Source organism: Pongo abelii, chromosome X (assembly GCF_028885655.2).
Source record: "Pongo abelii isolate AG06213 chromosome X, NHGRI_mPonAbe1-v2.0_pri, whole genome shotgun sequence".
Taxonomy (NCBI): Eukaryota; Metazoa; Chordata; class Mammalia; order Primates; family Hominidae; genus Pongo; species Pongo abelii.
This window is the reverse complement of record NC_072008.2, coordinates 15,363,922-15,384,810: the sequence shown is the minus strand read 5'-3', so window position 1 is coordinate 15,384,810 and position 20,889 is coordinate 15,363,922. Positions and strand designations below refer to the sequence as shown.

The 20,889-nt window shown below is 42.0% G+C and overlaps 1 protein-coding gene across 3 annotated transcripts in view; it reads left to right on the top strand.

The window, feature by feature from the left end:
- Positions 1-20,889, top strand: part of ASB11 (ankyrin repeat and SOCS box containing 11) — a 35,758-nt gene that overhangs the window by 3,639 nt on the left and 11,230 nt on the right. For 2 of the 3 annotated variants that reach the window (NM_001131112.1, XM_009234607.2), the window contains 3 exon segments: positions 9,311-9,390; positions 14,410-14,517; positions 18,825-18,975. In NM_001131112.1, coding sequence (NP_001124584.1) covers positions 9,311-9,390; positions 14,410-14,517; positions 18,825-18,975 — 339 coding nt within the window. 3 annotated transcript variants of the gene reach the window in all.

Genomic DNA, 20,889 nt, shown 5'->3' with positions numbered 1-20,889 from the left:
GAGAGATGTGTTGTATGATTTTTCAAGCTTTGCTAATTTGTATTAAGCTATGTTTAGTACTGTGACTTGGTCATCAAGAAAGAAAATATAGTGTAGATACAGATTGATCATCTGTTATTCATAACCCTTCAGCCAGCCATGTTTCAGAATTCAATAGCTTTTGAATGTTAGAAAGATCATACAATGTGCGTACTGTCTATTACACAGCACTTCTGGTGGGGCCTGGAGCTGCCTCCCACAATCAAACATTTTGATCTTTCTATAGTCAACATATAAGTATTCACACCTGGTGGAAATATAAAGAAAAATAATAAATTGCTTAACCTGAGTCCTGGCCATGCTTTGCTGCTAAACAAGTTTGCATCAAATTTGGGGTAACGCTTGGTTTTCAGAATTGGAGGAACTTTACAAGTGCAGATAAGATGTTGTAGAACTGTAGTGCCCTCTTTCAAAAAAAAAAAAAAAAAAAGGCTATTTTAAGCTGTGTCTAAAAAATCAGTCCTATTCTACGTTTTATGCTTAAAATCACTTGTTGATGGACTGATCATGATTTGACAGCTATGCCTCTGCCTAACTCAGCATTCTGAATCCTTTTTTCTGTCTTTTCCATTCCAATAGGATCGCCTTTGTTTCATTCTTGCCCAAACCTCGACCTAGCCTTCTGCTCTTATTTAGTTTTGCTGGTTGTCTCCACAAACATTGGCCTAACCATCCTCAAAGTTGCATATCAGGTGCCTGCTGGCTTTTCCTAGGTTGGGACAACCAGTCCTTGGCAGAGGCTCTGCCTTCCACCAGTCTCCTTTAGCTCAGCTCTCCTGCCCTTAAGAGTTCAAAGAAGCCTTCTTTCTAATACACTGCAACATAGTTAATTGTGTCTAACACAGCTCACAGTGTCTCATCTCCTCTCTAGGACTGGACATTCTGGAGAATATTTATTTTAACTCAGTTTTGTTACAATATTTTAGATATCTCAGGAAATATATTCTATTTTCCCAGTTACCTTTGTTTCACATAAAATACCATTAATTCTGCTAGGCTCTTGCCTGTATTTTGGTTCAAAATTTAAATTCCTTATGAATTTTCTTTTCCTTAATAAATGCTACAGAAGATGTTGTTTCGTATGATTTTATTTTTTATTTTTTGAGATGGAGTTTCGCTCTTATTGCCCAAGCTGGAGTGCAGTGATGTGATCTCGGCTCACTGCAACCTCTGCCTCCTGGGTTCAAGTGATTCTCCTGCCTCAGCCTCCTGAGTAGCTGGGAGTACAGGCGCCTGCCACCACACTGGCTAATTTTTGTATTTTTAGTAGAGACAGGGTTTCACCATGTTGGCCAGGCTGGTCTCGAACTCCTGACCTTAGGTGATCCACCTGCCTCGGCCTCCCAAAGTGCTGGGATTACAGGCATGAGCCACCGTGCCCAGCCGTTGGGTCATCTTTTTAAATAAAAAAACAGTAATCTGAAATATTTGTTGAAATTAGAGTAAAAATTACAAAAACAGTTTAATCGTTTTTTATCTCAAATGGTTGGCACTTAGACAACTGTACTCCATCTGAACCAATGTTATTGAAATATATATGGTTTTAGAAGTTGTTGTGAAGTTGTCATTCAAACAGTCTGTGATACAAATCACATTCTGAGAAAAATTCAAACGGGGAAATGAAAAAGTACTTGAACATTTTCCGTACACCTCATCAGGAATAAGCAAACATATTTGTAGAGTAAACTATCTTCATAATGTGTTTGCAGCCCTGTGACATGGGCAGTCTGCCAAAAAACTAAAAATAGATTGCCTTAGAAGAGAATGATTGAGTCCTACTTAAGCATTCATTTATTTGGAGAGCTCAGTTGCATACTCCTGAAGGGAATGGAAAAACTCCCAAGCTGCCAAGTAACTTTTATCCTCAATTTCTCACAATTATCTCCAATTTGCAAAATGAGAATGGTAAGAGTGAGAGACTCTGTTGGGAACAAGGATAGAAAAGCAGGAGACCCCACTGTGGCAGTTTCTGGAAAAGGGTTCTGTGTGAAAACCCTTGAAGGTCCTTTGAAGCAAGTTCTGAGAAATAATGGAACTAGAAAGGCTACTTTCTTGAGAGTTACTTTGTTTCCAGTTGGGAAACGAAAAGGATTTCTACTTTTTTTTTTTTTTTTTTTTTTTTTTTTTTTTGAGACGGAGTCTCGCTCTGTTGCCCAGGCTGGAGTGCAGTGGCGCGATCTCGGCTCACTGCAAGCTCCGTCTCCCGGGTTCACGCCATTCTCCTGCCTCAGCCTCCCAAGTAGCTGGGACTACAGGCGCCCGCCACCACGCCTGGCTAATTTTTTGTATTTTTAGTAGACACGGGGTTTCACCATGTTAGCCAGGATGGTCTCGATCTCCTGACCTCGTGATCCACCCACCTCAGCCTCCCAAAGTGCTGGGATTACAGGCGTGAGCCACTGCGCCCTGCCCTGGATTTCTACTTTTAGGGCGGTACAATTGATTTATTTCACACCATTTATAGCAGTGGTCCCCAACCTTTTTGGCACCAGGGACCGGTTTCATGGAAGACAATTTTTCCATGGACCTGGGTGTGGGGGGATGGTTTTGGGATGATTCTTGTGCATTACATTTATTGTGCACTTTATTCGTATTATTATTACATTGTAATATATAATTAAATAATTATACAACTCACCATAATGTAGAATCTGTAGGAGCCCTGAGCTTGTTTTCCTGCAACTAGATGGTCCCATCTAGGGGTGATGGGAGACAGCGACAGATCATCAGGCATTAGACTCATAAGGAGCATACAACCTAGATCCCTTGTATGTGCAGTTCACACTCTTATAAGAATCTAGTACCGCTGATGATCTGACAGGAGGCAGAGCTCAGGAGGTAATGCAAGCAATCGGGAGTGGCTGTAAATACAGAAGAAGCATCCGGGTACAGTGGCTCACGCCTGTAATGCCAGCATTTTGGGAGGCCGAGGCAAGTGGATCACTTGAGGTCAGGAGTTCAAGACCAGCCTGGGCAACATGGCGAAATCCCGTCTCTACTAAAAATACAAAAATTAGCTGGGAGTGGTGGTGTGTGTCTGTAGTCCCAGCTACTTGGGAGGCTGAGGCCGGAGAATCGCTTGAACCTGGGAGGCAGAGGTCGCAGTAAGCCAAGATTGCACCACTGCACTCCAGCCTGGGGGACAGAGCAAGACTCCATCTCAAAAAAAAAAAAAAAGAAGCTTCACTTGCTCACTTGCTGCTCACCTCCTGCTGTGCAGCCCGGTTCCTAACAGGCCACGGAAAGGCCCAGGGGTTAGGGACCCCTGATTTATAGAGGGGAGGTGGATGTCAGAGCAACCCAAGACAAGTCAATGTACCACGAGAATAAGGAGAAATTAAAAACCAATAGTTCTTAAAACCAGAACAAGGTGTGTTCTAAAGTCCCCATAACTAGGGTTTCAGTCCCATTTCTGATACTTCCTAGCCATGAGACAGCTTCATGTGGAGCAGTGGTTGTCATGCATTTTGGGGTGTTACCATTCATAAAAGCAAGGCTCTTCCCCCTTCACTGGAAGCTATGGGATGGGTACTCTAGGAGCAATACAAGTTTAGATAAGGGGCATTCAAAAGGAGGGGAGCCTAGTATTTCACTCTCAAGTTGGAAATCTGCTTAGAGAGACAACTTGCTGAACGCCCCATGCCACATGAATATGAGGAAGAGAATTGGAAAGCAGCGGTGTGGTGAGGGAGAAGCTCAGAACAACCACCATTCCCTCTTTCTTGGTGGAATGAAAGATGGCACCACAGGCTTGTTACCTTGATCTCAGAGGCACAGGATCGGAGTTGGGGACATCAGAGGATGCTGCAGTGATGACAGACACTAGAAGAGGTGGCCAAATGCCAATGGATAGAAAAGGTGCATGGGTGTAAGCCCCAGTGTGAAGGGCATGCCACAGACCTGGAGTGAGGCCTGAAGTTGAGACTGATCAAGCAGGACCAGCCTCCTCTTCCAGTTAACACTTCCCATCTCATTTCCCTTTCCTGTCCCTCTTGTTTCTCGCCACTCCCAAGGCACTAGAGAGTTGGACCCTAGAAGAAGGAGGTGGGAAGCATGTGAAGAACATGCTGCCCTTCTGTCTCCAGCTGCTGGGGGGGCTGGAGAAGGCCATACCCTGCCCTGTGAGTGGAAAAAGGCCAGGAGCTGTGAAGAGGATCGGAGATTACAGTTAGAAAGAGGGCTAGTCTGTGTTACTTTAGAAACTCTTCATGAAAGTATGATGTAAATACAGAGACATGCACAAATCCTAAGTGAACAACTGCATAAATTTTCACAAAGTGAACACAATCAGGAACCAGCACCTAAGAGCAAGAAATTGCATATTATCAGCATGGCCCCCACCATGCCCTCTTGCAAACAGTCCTCACCCCTCCTCCGGGTGCTTTTGACGCCTAACATTCAAGGCAAGTTTCCCTTCCTTGTGTACTTTAATAGCAGGGGTCTCCAACCCCCAGGCCACAGACCAGTACCAGTCCATGGCCTGTTAGGAACTGGGCCATACAGCAGGAGGTGAGCGGCAGGTGAGGGACATTACCGCTTGAGCTCCGCCTTCTGTCAGATCAGTGGTGGCATTAGATTCTCATAGGAGTGTGAGCCCTATTGTGAACTGCACATGTGAGGGACCTAGATTACACTCTCTTTATGAGAATCTAATGCCTGATGATCTGAGGTGGAACAGTGTCACCCTGAAACCATCCCCTGCCCACCCTCATCTGTGGAAAAATTGTCTTCCACGACACCAGTCCTTGGTGGCAAAAAGGTTGGAGACTGCTGCTTTATAGAAACCAAATCACACTGTACATGTTCTTTTGTGTCTGGCTTCTTTCACTCAACATTAGGTTTGTGAGATTTATCCATGTTGTGTATATAAGTTGAGTCTAATGGGACTGATAAGTAACGGAAAGTTACTAGAAATTGAGGATCACCACAGCCCACTTGGAGACAAGTTTTAGAAATAATGAAAACGTTCATGTTGATAACCTAAGTTAACTCTTTTAATTGCAAGTTGCCACATAAATCTTGTTTTTATTTCTAAATGGAATACTTACAGTACCTTCAAGTGACTCAGGTTGACTGGTTATTGTCAGAACAATGAAGTGACAAAGCCAAGGTTATGGGTTTGCCTCTTCCATTGGTCAGGGTGCCGAGCTGGCAGCCATGGGTAAAGACTGTCCTACCAGCCCCAGTGCATGCGTTCACTTCCAAGAGCAATTAGGCAAGAGCGTAACATGTCTGAAGTACATTTCATATTGAATGAGATGCAGATGTATTAGAGGAAAAGCCTCACTAATTGGTCATTATATGCATACATTGTCTCATTTCCAGTTTATGCAAATTATAAATATCCAAAGAGTTGTTGTTGTTTTTTGAGACGGAGTATCACTGTGTCACCCAAGCTGGAGTGCAATGGCGCGATCTTGGCTCACTGCAACCTCCACCTCCCAGGTTCAAGTGATTCTCCTGCCTCAGTCTCCCAAGTAGCTGGGATTACAGGCGCCTACCACCATGCCGGGCTAATTTTTGTATTTTTAGTAGAGACGGGGTTTCGTGTTGGCCAGGCTGGTTTCAAACTCCTGACCTCAGGTGATCCACCTGCCTCAGCCTCCCAAAGTGCTGGGATTACAGCGTGAGCCACTGCGCCCGGCCTCAAAGAGATTTTAAAATATTCTGCTTGTCAACTTTCAACCAACTAAAGACAGGGGTAAATACAAATGCAGTATATGCTCATGTTAAAAATTTTTATCTGTTTTTGAAATACCATTCGACTCAGCAATCCCATTACTGGGTATATACCTAAAGGCATATGAATTGTTCTGTTATAAAGACACATGCATGCATATGTTCATTACAGCACTATTCACAATAACAAAGACATGGACTCAACCCAAATGCCCACCAATGACAGACTGGATAAAGAAAATGTGGTACATATACATTATGCAATACTATCTAGTCATGAAAAAGAATGAGATCATGTCCTTTGCAGAGACATGGATGGAGCTGGAGGCCACTATCCTTAGAAAACTAACAGGAACAGAAAACCAAATGCCACATGTTCTCACTTATAAGTGGAGCTAAATGATGAGAACACATGGACACGTAGAGGGGAACAACATACACTGGGGCCTATCGGAGGGTAGAGGGTAGGAGGAGGGAGACAATCAGGAAAAATAACTAAAGGATACTAGGCTTAATACCTGGGTGATGAAATACTCTGTAAAACAAACCCCCATGGCACAAGTTTACCTATGGAACAAATCTGCACATCCTGCACATGTACCCCTGAACTTAAAAGTCAAAAAACATGAAATTGATGATGTCTATTGCATATAATTATTTTCTTTGGAAATTTTTTTATCTGTTTTTCTTTGTTATTATAAAAAGCAATACACATTCATATCAGGAGTATGGGATCACCAGTGATTCTATCTATCTATCTAATCTTTTTTTTTCTTGTTAAAATGTTTGGAAATAATTTCAACCGACAGAAAAGTTACAAGAACAGTACAAAAAATTCCGCTTCTCTTCACCCAGAGACTCCATTCATGTTTAGCCAACTGTCCTAATAATGTCCTTTATAGCAAAAGGATCAGGTGTCTTGCCTTTAGATAGTGCATTTCGTCATCCCTTTCAATCTGGAACTGTTCCTCAGTCTCTCCAATTATTTTGTAAAATGTCCCCTCAGTTTGGGTTGGTGCACAGTTTCCTCCTTATTAGATTTTGGTTATGCATTTTGGGCAGAAATACCACAGAAGCGGTGGTGTGTTCCTCCTCATTATGTTTCTTCTTATGGGACATGATGTTACTCATCGCATTCCATCAGATGACAATCTGTTCCATCACTGGTGTTAACTTTGCTGATGTTAACTTTGATCACTTGGGCAAAGTGATGTCTACAATTCTGTTCTATAAAATTACCCGTGTTCCTTTTCTAATTAGTCATTATTTTGCAGGGAGATGAGTTGAAGCTGATTCTATTATTTCTTCAATTTCTAAGTTGGGATTTTATTATAAGAAAGCACTTTCTCTTCTCTGTCTTTATATATTCATTTATATCAGTGAGGACTTCTAGATTACCATTTTATTTGATAGGATATAATCTCTTATCTCATTGTTTATTTTGATAATCAGGTTGTCCCATATTTGGCCGGTGGAAGCCCCATCAAGCCAGCATCTGTGTCTTTTTGTCACCCAGGCTAGAGTACAGTGGCATAATCTTGGCTCACTGCAACCTCTGCCTCCCGGGTTCAAGCGATTCTTCTGCCTCAGCCTCCTGAGTAGCTGGCACTACAGGCGTGTGCCACCACACCCGGCTAATTTTTGTATTTTTATCAGAGACAGGGTTTCACCATGTTGGCCAGGCTGGTCTCGAACTCCTAACCTCGTGATCCACCTGCCTCAGCTTCCCAAAGTGCTGGGATTACAGGCGTGAGCCTGGCCAGCACTTTCTTACTTTCTTGGAAGATGTTTAAGGCCCATCTTATATTTTACCTGGCCCAGACCTGGGATCAACATTTCTCTAAGGAGTCCTGGTTCAGGTTTTCTCAGTGCACCATGCTAAAAAATATGTATATACGCACATCTATGTTTTACATTTAAATTTACTTTTATATCTAGATATATTGAAAATCACATTTTCATGCTAATTGCTCCAATATCAATCCAACCCTGTAAAGTGCATTCAAGTTTTCCCCATTTTCAGAACCCAAAGGGTGAGAGAAGTTCATACATTGAGTTTCAGTGTAGGAAGAGGGCTTATTGAAATGTTTCTAACCCTGATTCTCATCCACTGGAAAAATTCTTTCTTTCCTTAAGGCCTTCAGTTATTTCAAATTCACACAATTCTATTTTTGCTGGGATTTTCGTTTCACCAAGTTTATAGGTATGGAAACCTGAGTTTTTAACACCATCAGGATCACCCACAAGAGGTTGAGGAGACTTTGTGTTAAATCCAAATTATATTACATTCTATTCAGTGCATGAAAAGCACAACCATAATGTGAAAAAGTCCTACATTTTGCAAACTGGAGTAGGTTTTCTTCCAAAATAATTGATTGCCCTTTGGCAGGTTTAATGGGGGGGGGTTACTTCTCAAATCCTCATTTAAACTAGTTAGCCTTGTTTGCAGATAAGCAATTATAAGAAAAATATGTCTGGAAGGCAGCTCTAAGGCTGTTCCTTATGGCACTGCTCTACTGTGCCTACTTACTAATCATACAATGTCTGGAGCACCTAACATCGTGGTTGTATTTGATTGGCCTACTTAAAGACCAATGCACTTGGACAAATATCAGATTATTATATTTCCATTTTACCAGTAAGGAAACTAGGGTTCAAGTAATTTTGGTAACTTGCTGAATTTGGCAGAGAAAGTGATCAAGGTAGGACTTGAACCCTAGCAGTCTGGCTCCACTGGCCCATGCTCAGTCATCACACTAAGCTGCCCACAACAAAGCTTTTAGGGAAAAACTTTTGGGAGATTAAATTGTCTGAAAAATGACATTCTACATTATAATAGATATGTCTTCATTATCAAATGAAGCAGATAAAATTACCTAGGGAATTTGGGGAAAAAACCATTTTCACTGATCCCTCAGAGCAAGCTTGTCCAACTCGCGGCCCAGGATGGCTGTGAATGTGGCCCAACACAAATTCATAAATTTTCGTAAAACTTACAAGATTTTTTTGTGATTTTTTTTAGCTCATCAGATATTGTTAGTATTAGTATATTTCATGTGTGGCCCAAGACAATTCTTCCAATGCGGCCCAGGGAAACCAAAATATTGGAAACCCCTGCCTTAGAGTCTCCTTCATAATACACAGGCTGTTGAGTCTTTGGGGTGTGGATGAAGGTGGAAGGCAGGGGAAGGATAAAAATGTGGAAGCTCATTGACTTTCTTGGCCCTTCATTTTGTCTTATATAGAGCTATCGGATTCAAGCACTGGGCACTATATTTTTGAACTAAATCTATTGCTTATTAAAATTGCCTCCCAAAAACCAGAGAGATTGACTGTTCCTTCTCTTGGCACAAACCACCAAACCGTAAAGGACTTTACATTCAGTAGCTTGTCTCCCTGAAAGTGGCTGACGAGAGAGCCTGATGTGTGATACCTGCTTCCCTCCTCTTCCCTCCTCTTCCCTCCTCTTCCCTCCTCTTCCCCCCTCTTCCCCCCTCTTCCCCCAAATCTCCTCTCACAGTGGGTGGGCAGCATGGACAAGTTGCAGGAAGAAGTCTCCAGGCCTTGACTTTGAGCTTGATTTGTGTTTCAGATTGCTGGGCTGATCGATCCCCACTACATGAAGCTGCAGCTCAGGGGCGCTTACTGGCCCTTAAAACTTTAATTGCACAAGTAAGTGAACTGAAGACTTGATCCTTCATGCTTATGCTATAATTACACATCATTCTTTATTAGCTTTGGCTGTAGCAGAGGTGTGGCTCACCCTATCCAGGTCCCACCATTGCCATTCGAGGCATGTATGTCCTCTCATACCTCACTGCCTGTCCTCCTCCTGCCTCTCCTTTCCTGGAGAGCTCCTTCATTTTCGGCCCAGTTCCCTCCTTTTCCTCTGGGCCTTCCTTTACCTCATAAGAAGTTTCCCTATGAGGAATGATAGAGAATGCTCTCAAATGTTTGTTGCACTAACTCACCTCATGCTCTTCCAGCATGCATTAGCACCAGCAGTCCTGAAGTTAAGTTAGTCAGCTATTGCTGCCTAAAAAATGACCTCAAAGCATAATGGCTGAAAACAACAGATACTTGGATTTTCATGGTTTCTGTGGGCCAGGGAGCAGCTTAGCTAGGTGATTCTGGCTCTGGGTCTCTCACAGGCTGCCACGTGTCAGCCAGGGCTGCAGTCATCTCATGGCTCAAGGGGGGCAGGATCTACTTTCAAACTCACTCACGTGGTTGTTGGGAAACCTCAATTCCTTGCCACATCAGCCTCTCCACAGGGCTGTGTCATGAGATGGCAGCTGGCTTCTCCCAGAGAGAGTGCAAGAGGTACCTAAGAAGGAAGTCACAGTTGTTTTATAACCTCATCTCCGAAGTGACATTCTGCCACTTCTGCCATATTCTACTCATTAGGTGTGAGTCAACAAGTCCAGCCCACACTCAAGGGGCAGGGATTATACACGGGAGGCAATGCCTGGATTCCAAGATTACTGGGTGCTATCTTAGAGGTTGCCTATCCCAATGATACACTATTTTAAGAACAAGCATTAAAATAGGTTGACAATGGGTAAATCTGACTCCCCAGGGAACATTTATTGAAGTCTTAGTTATGAAGGCTACTTTATTTATATTTATGACTACATCCCCAGCACCTTGAAAAACGAGTAGGGGCCTGGTAAGTATTTGTGAAATGAATGAATGAAAGTGTGCAGGCTCCATTTGCTTTGTATGTTTTAGGGTCTACATTTATACAGAGCAGGTAAGCCATCATGTCTTTCTTCCACAACTAGGCAATCATCTGGCTTTCTTGCTACTTTGAATTTAAACAGCTGGGTGCACTGCTCTCTCTCTCTTTCTCTTTTTCTTTCTTTCTCTCTCTCTGTCTCTCTCTCTCTGTCTGTGTGTGCATGTGTGTGTATTTTTCATTTATTTGTTTTTTGATTTCTCCTTTATGAGTTGTGTTACTTCTTAAAAAGTAGAGGTAAATGGAAATCATCACTGCCAGCAATGATCAAATGAACTTTGTACCTGATTTTATCACTTGCTTATTTATTTTTAAGTACTTTAAATTTGATATGATTTGATTACTTTTAATATGTAATATATTCACATAGTTCAAAAATTAAAATTATCTAAAAAGGTGGACTGGCCGGATGTGGTGGCTCACGCCTATAATCCTAGCACTTTAGGAGGCCGAGGTGGGTGGATCACCTGAGGTCAGGAGTTCGAGACCAGCCTGGGCAACATGGTGAAACCCCGTCTGTACTAAAAGTACAAAAATTAGCCAGGCGTGGTGGTGGGTGCCTATAATCCCAGCTACTTGGGAGGCTGAGGCAGGAAAATCGTTTGAACCTGGGGGGGTGGAGGTTGCAGTGAGCCGAGATCGCGCCACTTCACTCCAGCCTGGGTGAAAGAGTAAAACTCTCTCTCAATAAAATAAATAAATAAATAAAATTTAAAAGGTGCACAATGAAACGTCTTGCACCCACCTTTTCTCTCTCAGTCTCCCACCTCAATACTTTCATTGGTATATTTTTAATAGGCTTTTAAAATTTTTGTATAATTTTAAAGAAGAGTTGAAAAGGATACAGAGAGTTCCCATATACACTGTACCCTTCACCCAACTTCCTTTAATATTGACATCTTACATAGCTATGGTACATTAGTCAAAAATACGAAGTTAACATTGATACAATACCACTGACTAAACTGCACACTATTGTGATTTCACCAGTTTTTCCTCTTGTGTCCTATTTCTGTTCCAGGATCCCACATTGCACTAACTATACTTAATAAGTATATTAGCTTCAATAATATGATTAAATGTGTAAAGGGGCATTCTTTATAGAAAAGTTCAACTTTTTCTTTTACACCCCTACTTCTTTACCCTTATACACTGTTAAAAAATGTATTTGTCTACTTTTACAAACTTTATTTTACATTTAGATAATATGATCGATGTGAGTAAAACATTAAACCGATGTGAGTAAAACATTAAGCTAATGTGAGTAAATGTGAGTAAAACATTAAACCAAGATTCAGGAGCTCTTGGTTACACTGCTGGCTGTCACTGACAACCAGTCTTAAAAAGTATTTGAACATTCTACTCCTCCATTTTCTCATGCACAGTTGAGGTGATCTTTCAGGCCTTTCCAGCATTACATTTCTACAATTTGAGGGATTCTGAGATTTTGCACCATAACAGTTTTTTTCTAGCACACTTCTGCCACCTTGTGGACTAGTCTGTTTTTTCTTATTTTCTCAAAAGGAAAAGAAAAATGAAAAGACTTTTTCTAACTCTTATTAGATGCCCAGTTTGAAATATGTAGCACAGCTCTAGAGTAATGATGTCATATTCAGGACATGAAAATAGACAGAATTCAGGAGTCAAAAAGAGGCCTTATGATGAAGGGACAATTCTGGGAAATCACAGCTGCTGGCCACAGCAAGGATGCAGCCAGAGATCTGGCAGGAGATGGTGGCCGTGTAAGTAGGAGTTTGGGGTTCAGGGTCATGGCATTGGGTTTTGGAAGCTTTCGGTTGGTCAGTTACAAGGCAGAGGATCAAAAGCAGGACTCAGCTGGGAAGGACAGACCAGGGATCTAATTCCTTTTATAAATCAAAAATAAAATTCTAAGCCCCACCCCCGCCGCCCCAACCATCTGAATGTACCCCTCCTCTCAGCCAGGGCATTCCAAAACTAACCTGAAAAATTGGTTCAGGCCATGACAGGAAAGGAGGGTTGAACATGCCTCATTATACCCTCTTCCCTTTTGGAACTCAGGAAAAGATGACCAGAATTTAACATCAACACAGACCTTAAGTATGATAAGAAACATTTACAATCTATTCTCTCTGAAGCCTGCTACCTGGAGGCTTCATCCACATGATAAAACTTTTGTCTCCACAACCCCTTATTGTAACCCAGACAGACATTTCTATGATAATAACTCTTTCAACCAATTGCCAATCAGAAAAATTTTCAATCTGTCTATAATCTGGAGCCCCAGGCCCCCACTTTGAGTTGTCCAACCTTCCCAGGCCAAACAAATGTACATTTTACATGTATTTGATTGATGTCTCATGTCTCCCTAAAATGTGTAAAACTAGGCTGTGCCCTGACTACCCTGGGCACATATTCTCTGGATCTCCTGAGAGCTTGTCACAGGCCATTGGTCACTTATATTTGGCTCAGAATAAATAAATCTCCTCAAATATTTTACAGAGTTTGACTGTTTTTGTCAACACTTTTGCAGATAGAAAGTGATCATCAGAGGGAGGGAAACGGTAAGAGCCAAGTTGTTAAAATCAGGTTATGAAGTCAGAGTTGTCCAGCAGCTAGGCTGACCTTGTCATCTGTCACATGGAGTCCAGGACAAGGAAGGGAAACATGGTAGTATGGGGAGGGAGAATGTGTTAGGACGGGGTGGAGGCACTCATACCTGGGTGAGGAAATGAAGGTTAGGAGAAGTCTGCTGGCCCCGGACTCTAGGACTTCAGAGACCTCTGCACACAGTGGAGTCATGGCTGAAGCAGTGCTGCTACTCCACAGCACATGAATCCTAGGAGCACAGTCTACTTACTCTTAAGCCTGGGAGTTATTGTTTTGTTCCAGATCCAGTTCGACCTCCTGAACTTGTCTGCACTCCATCATCTATACCTCATAACTACTGTTATTCACAGCCACAGCAGGCCCATGCCAGCCTGTTCCTAGACTCATAGTGACATCTCTGTGGCTCTCCTTGCTTTGGTCTTACATCCCTACTCCTGCAATCAGCCCTCCATGCTGCTACCAGTAGGCTTCTAAAAAGGCTAATCTATTAGCTCCAGACCCTCTGCAGCCTAGCAGACTTCATAGGTGCTCCATTTCCTCTAAGACATGCCCTCCTTGTTTGGAAATCAAAGCCTTTCATGACCTAGCTCCAGCTTACTGTCCTCCTTCGTCTCCTCCCATCTCCTGCTTCTACTTTCTGTGGATTCTTTCTGTTCCAGAAATCCAACTGTGGCCCTGCCACAGGAAGCAACAGGAAATAACAGGAAATAACTTCCTGTTGCTTCCTGAATTTGCAGTTTCTATTCTCTCCTAATGGCATACTCTTTCTTGGTCTTCACAGCTTGAAACATTTTATGCTTCAAGTCTTAGCTAAATACTACCTCATTTGCAAGGTTTTTCTTACTCCCCAAGCCAGATTCAAGGATATCCTATGCTCCCAAACTAATTTTGAACATGCTTCCAGTATAACAATATTCTTGCTCTTTGTTCTTTCATTTCTGCCTCCCCAGTAGGCTCTGGGAGAAGAGAGACCCATGTCATAAGTTTTGAAGACCCAGGTCCTAGTCCATTACCTGCTCCAGAATGTGGAATTAACATTTTTTTGGATAAATGAATGTGAGGCTCTCACGCTGTCTTTAGGCTCCCCTGATCGTAACTTCTACTTCTCTCTCTATGGTGCTAATATTACACCCACAGACTGAAAATGTCAGAAACATGTGAAACAACATTGTTTTCATTGCTATCACTAATGCAGTATTTCACTCTCTTCCGCTGGGCTTGGTGGCTTGCACTTGAAATCCCAGCTACTCAGGATGCTGAAGCAGGAAGATCACTTGAGGCCAGGAGTTTGAGACCAGCCTGGGCAACATAGTGAGACCCCAGTCTGTAAAAAGTAAATAAACTCTCTTCTTTCTAAATTATAGGGTGTCAATGTGAACCTCGTGACAATTAACCGGGTGTCTTCTCTCCACGAGGCATGCCTTGGAGGTCACGTGGCCTGTGCCAAAGCCTTATTGGAAAATGGTGCACACGTGAGTACTGCCCCTGCCCACTTGGGTCTGTCTGGCCAGATGCATCTGTTAATGTTTAATGATAGTTTACCTTCCAGATGGCTTACCCACTGTGGGTATGGGCTGGGCTGGTTCTATCCATGTCCGTATTCCATCATTTAGGCTACTCCTCTCTCTTCAGCTTACACCCCTGTGTGTAAATATTCAGACATGGCAACTCACAGGAACCTTTTAAAACTGTGTTGCTGACCTTAAGAAATCTTTATTGTACCATGTTTTTTTGTTTTCTGTTTTTTTTTTTTTTTTTTGAGACGGAGTCTCGCTCTGTCGCCCAGGCTGGAGTGCAGTGGCACAATCTCCGCTCACTGCAAGCTCTGCCTCCCGGGTTCACGCCATTCTCCTGCCTCAGCCTCCCCAGCAGCTGGGACTACAAGCACACACCGCCACGCCTGGCTAATTTTTGTATTTTTAGTAGAGACGGAGTTTCACTGTGTTAGCCAGGATGGTCTCGATCTCCTGACCTTGTGATCCGCCCGCCTCGGCCTCCCAAAGTGCTGGGATTACAGGCGTGAGCCACTGTGCCCGGCCTTGTACCATGTTTTCTTTATGCATTCATCTGTTGATGGACACTTGGGTTGCTTTCAGGTCTTCGCAATTGTGAACAGTGCTGCATCAGGCATGGGAGTGCGGATATCTCTTGGATATACTGTTTTCCTTTCTTCTGGGTATATACCCAGCAGTAAGATTGTTGGATCATATGGCATCTCTATTTTTAGTTTTCTGATGAACCTCCAAACTGTTCCCCATAATGGTTGTACTAATTTATAATCCCATTAACACTGTATGAGGCTTAATAACAAGATTTTAAAGAACAATGGAAAACACTCTTAATTCAACACCTTAAATGAACAACTATTTTTATTGAGCAAAATTATCAAAATAAACGAGCTTTTAATAAATAATACATTGGGGGAAACCTACAGAATTGAACTTTATCTTATTTTAAATTTATCTCCAAACTTTTTTCAAAGGGTGACTGAGGTGCAATATATAATACAGATATAGAATCATTAAAGAATCTATTCTGTATAGATACAGAATAGAATCATAAAATCACAACTTCTAAAAATCTTCTGTATTTAGTTGCCGGATGTTCCTTGTTTCTAATTTTGTTGTTTAACTCAGTCCTTGCATTATTTACTTTATGAGCTGCAATGTTTTTAAGTGCTTAATGACAATTTAAAACATTTTATATGGAAATTGGGTTTCTACATGTAGAGCTGAATATAAAAGTCTTCCTTGTGAAAACTAATTTTCCTGATGCCGTCATGGTCGTGCATTTTCTTTTTTCGTTTTTTTTTCCATCTGTTTATTTTTAGACAGAGTCTCACTAACACTGTTGCCCAAGCTGGAGTGCAGTGGCACAATCTCAGCTCACTGCAACCTCCACTTCCCAGATTCAAACGATTCCCCTGCCTCAGCCTCCTGAGTAACCGGGATTACAGATGCCCGCCACCACGTCCAGCTAATTTTTGTATTTTTAGTGCAGTAATTTTTGTATTTTTAGTGAAAACAGTGATGCTGGTTTCAGACTCCTGACCTCAGGTGATCCACCCGCCTTGGCCTCCCAAAGTGCTGGGATTATAGGTGTGAGCCACCGTGCCCTGCCAAGTGGTCGTGCATTTTCATTAGGTAGTGCTTCTCTAAGTTACCACTCAGTCAGCTCATGGGTAATGATGAAGGAAGGCTATGTGAGAGCCATTTCCTCTCAAGCTAGATGACTGGAGTCACAGGCAGACTGCTGACAATATCAGGTCAGAGAGGAGGTTTTGTTGGGCACAAAGAGAAGAATAAGACATGTTTCCTTGTCTTTGTCAATTTTATAAAGAAACAGCCAATAAATACTGTAGCACACCATTTAACATTTAAATCAGAATGAGAAATGAAATAAGAGAAAGTTGGTCCATCAGTAGAAAGTCCCCCACAATTGGCAGTCCCATGAATACCTCGAACTCAGTACATCTGTAACTGAGCTTATCATGTTCTTCCCTCTGGGACCTGCTCCTCATCTTGGGTTCCTAGTTTCAGAGGCCTGGTGAAACATCCTCTTGGTTTCCCAAGCTGCAAACCTGAGAGTCATCTTATTTCTTTCATCTCCCTATCTAATTAATTAAAAAATCCTGCTAATTTTACTTTCTAAGTTTTTCCCAAGTCTATCCTCTCCTTTGTCCTATTTCCATAGTCATCTAAATTATTTATTATATTTTCAAAATGATTTCTTTTTGGCCAGGCACAGTGGCTCACGCCTATAATCCCAGCACTTTGGGAGGGCGAGGCAGGTGGATCACGAGATCAAGAGATCAAGACCATCCTGGCCAACATGGTGAAACCCTGTCTCTACTAAAAATACAAAAACTAGCTGGGCATGGTGGCACGCGCCTGTAGTCCCAGCTTCTTGGGAGCGTAAGGCAGCAGAATCTCTTGAACCCAGGAGGCGGAGGTTGCAGTGAGCCGAGATCACACCACTGCACTCCAGCCTGGCAAGAGAGCAAGACTCTGTCTAAAAAATAAAAAAATAAAAAAAAATTCTTTTTGTGTTTGTCTTTCCTAATAGAATTCAGCCTACTCAAGGAAAGGCAATTGTTCAGCTTACCCAAGGAGAGGCAATTGTCTTATCATTGTTTCCAAAACATTAGCACCTAGTAGATGCTCAATAAATGTTTGTTGACATGAACTAAGAGAGAAATTTATAGGAAATCACATAAGAAGACAACTTCCTAGACTGAGGGTGAGGAAGAAACTTAGTAAAACACAAATCAAACTAGTCCTACCAAATATTTTTTAGTAAAAATATAGAAACCCCTAGCAATATGAATTTACACACATTTTCCTCTGACCTTGTCTGTCTCTGCCATCTTAACATCTTATCTTTAACTTTCCAGTTTAATGGGGGTTAGGCTGGGTGTGGTGGCTCACACCTGTAATCCCTGCCCTTTGGCAGGCTGAGGCAGGAGGATCATTTGAGGAGTTTGCCCAGGAGTTTGAGACCAGCCTGGGCAACATAGCTAGATCTTGTCTACAAATAGTTTTTCTAAATTTGTGGGTCATGGTGGTGCACGCCTGTAGTCCCAGCTGCTCAGGAGGCTGAGGCAGGAGAATCATTTGAGCCTAGGAATTCGAGGCTGCATTGAGCTATGGTCATGACACTGCACTCCAGCCTGGATAGCAGAGCAAGACCCTGTTTCATGGGTTATATTGCAACTCTGGAAACAAGTCTTTTTTTGTGTCCAAAGCAAGGACATTTAGAATCCTGATTATCACAAGCATGCATCCTTAGTTGTTGAAGCAAAATTGTTTCACATCACAAACTTGACTGTCCTATATTTCAATGGCATCAGAGGCTCCCTACCACTCCTGCGGTTCCCGATGTTCTTTCCAATCTATTGCTGATACACAAAGATGTCTCCCAGCCCTGCTGGTTCTCATGTGCTTCCCACATCCCTACAAGGTACCAAAGATGGTTGCAGACACCATGTTGATGGCTATTTTCTTTTCTTTTTTTTATTTAATCTTTTTATTGTGTTTATTTTTATTTTTTATTATACTTTAAGTTCTAGGGTACATGTGCACAACGTGCAGGTTTGTTACATATGTATACATGTGCCATGTTGGTGTGCTGCACCCATTAACTCGTCATTTACATCCTAATGCTATCCCTCCCCGCTCCCCCCACCCCACAACAGTCCCCGGTGTGTGATGTTCCTTCCTGTGGAACCAACCCAAATGTCCAACAATGATAGACTGGATTAAGAAAATGTTGATGGCTATTTTCTATGTCCCTTTGGCTTGGTCATGCTATCTCTAGAAGTAACAGCTGGCATGTGTAATTTGCGTGGATTATAGTAGACCAGAGAGGAAGTTGTGGCAGAAAGACAGTAGATCTGTGGAGAATTGCCAAGGATTTTGTAAGCATGGATTTTGGGACCACAGCTAGCTGATTTCTCCAGTGCTTTTGGTTCCTGCCATGTTTGTTCATGATTCAGAGGGGAGTCATATTAATGGAAAATGGAAAATGGAAACAATTGTTGTTGCAAATGCTTATTGAGTGCTTACTGGGTGACACGTAATGTTTTAAGTGTTTAACATATAGTAACTCGCTCGATCCACCCAATAACTTCATGAGGTTTCATAATACTGTAAAGATGTGGAGTTCCCTCACTCATTCACCAGCGTGGGGAATTCCTCTAGGCAAATACATAGGAAGACATACTTGGAGATGGTGAGAATGAAATAACAAATTCTCTGGGTCTCTCTTTGCCCATCATTAGGTCAATGGAGTGACAGTTCACGGAGCCACACCCCTCTTCAATGCTTGCTGCAGCGGCAGTGCTGCATGTGTCAATGTGCTGCTGGAGTTCGGAGCCAAGGCCCAGTTCGAGGTGCACCTGGCCTCACCCATCCATGAGGCAGTGAAGAGAGGTAAATGAGCCACCACAATGCATGTGAAACATTGATGGGCTCACTCCAGTCTGTATGAATCAATGGTCTAGTGTTAGTCATTCAAGGGTGACCCTGATCTTCCTCACCGTTAGAATATGTGTGGCCTAGAAATCCCACAGCAGTAACTTCAATTTGCCTAAATCTTCCGGAAATACCAGTGTGGCACAAAAGAGCCCTACTTATAACTTCGGAATACTTTCCTGACTCCAATTTCCCATTTCCTGTGGATGGTCTATTGGCAGGCCTTTCCAGAGCCTCTTTGCTGGTGTTTTGGTGGCAGCTGGTACAGCCAAGGCAGTAGTTCTGACTTCCCTGAATTGTACTATGCTTATGTCTCTGTCCTTAGTAGGCAAGAATAGCTTATCCTCTAAAGCCCATAAAATACCAACCACTAACCTAAAATAAACTATGAAAGTATCTGAAAGCCAAGGCTGATACTATCTCTAATGGAATAGTAAATGTAACTGTTCATAATAAGTTACACAATCTAGATGGGCTGATGACTTCAAGGTCATAGTTATTGAAAAGAAAAGGCTGCAACTTTCCAAAGTATAGCATTGGTAATCTTGAAGCTGACTCTAGACTCCTGTGTTGTCAGTTAATTTCCACATGAAGGAAAATAGTAAATTTAAGGAATTTAAAGACTGTATGCACAGACTAGACCTGAACAAGAAGATGCCACTGAAAGGAGGCCATTTGTCAAAGGTTACACCCAAAGAGTAACATTTTGATAATAGCAGGTGAGGGAGTTGTTCTCTTATACTGAGATCAGAAATATAATGGTGAAGTTAAAATACTCTAGAATAGCGATCTTTGCTGGTGTAATTGGAGATGAAATATTTTATTTCAAAAAGCAAAAGTGAAAGATTTGTTCCAGATTATTAAACATGTCACTTGCCAATTTTTTCCAGTGGTTTAGTTTAAATGATGCAAAAGACCCAAATCTAAATTTATCTATGTATTTTATGTTCTAAATGTATTTAATACATATTTATTAATTAATAGTTGATGTTAGTCATTTCCCAAACATCATGTAAGTCCTTTAAGTTGTAGAGTAATGAACTACTTTGGAAATGATATAAATGTCTCTCTTTCTTTCTTTTTTTTTTTTTTAAACAGAGTCTCATGCTATTGCCCAGGCTGGAGTGCATTGGCATGATTTCTGCTCATTGCAATCTCTGGCTCCCGGGTTCAAGCAATTCTCCTGCCTCAGCCTCCCCAGTAGCTGGGATTACAGGTGCCCACCACCACAGTTGACTAATTTTTGTATTTTTAGTAGAGACCGGGTTTCACCATGTTGGCCACTCTGGTCTCAAACTCCTGACCTCAGGTGATCCACCTGACTTGGCCTCCCAAAGTGCTGGGATTACAGGCATGAGCCACTGTGCTCAGCCATATAAGTCTTTTTTTTTGTTTTTATTTTTTTATTTTTTGAGACAGAGTCTTGCTCTGTCTCACAGGCTGGAGTGCAATCGCACAATCTCGGCTCACTGCAACCTCCGCCTCCTGGGTTCAAGCAATTCTCCTGCCTCAGCCTCCCAAGTAGCTGAGATTACAGGCACCTGTCACAGTGCCCAGCTAATTTTTGTATTTTTTAGTAGAGACAGAGTTTCATCACGTTGGCCAGGCTGGTCTCAAACTCCTGACCTCAGGTGATCCACCCGCCTCAGCCTTCCAAAGTGCTGGTATTACAAAAAGTCTTTATTAAAAATTTAATATTGATTTGAAGTAAATTTTTGAAGCAAAAATTAATATTATTTGTATTTCCATACAAATGTTTAAAAGCTGATAAGTACTGGGAATGGTTTGAATTAATTAAGTATGTCTGCAGTGCTTGACTGATTATATTTGGAGCTTTTGGTATCTGTGTGCCTATAAAACATATATATGCTC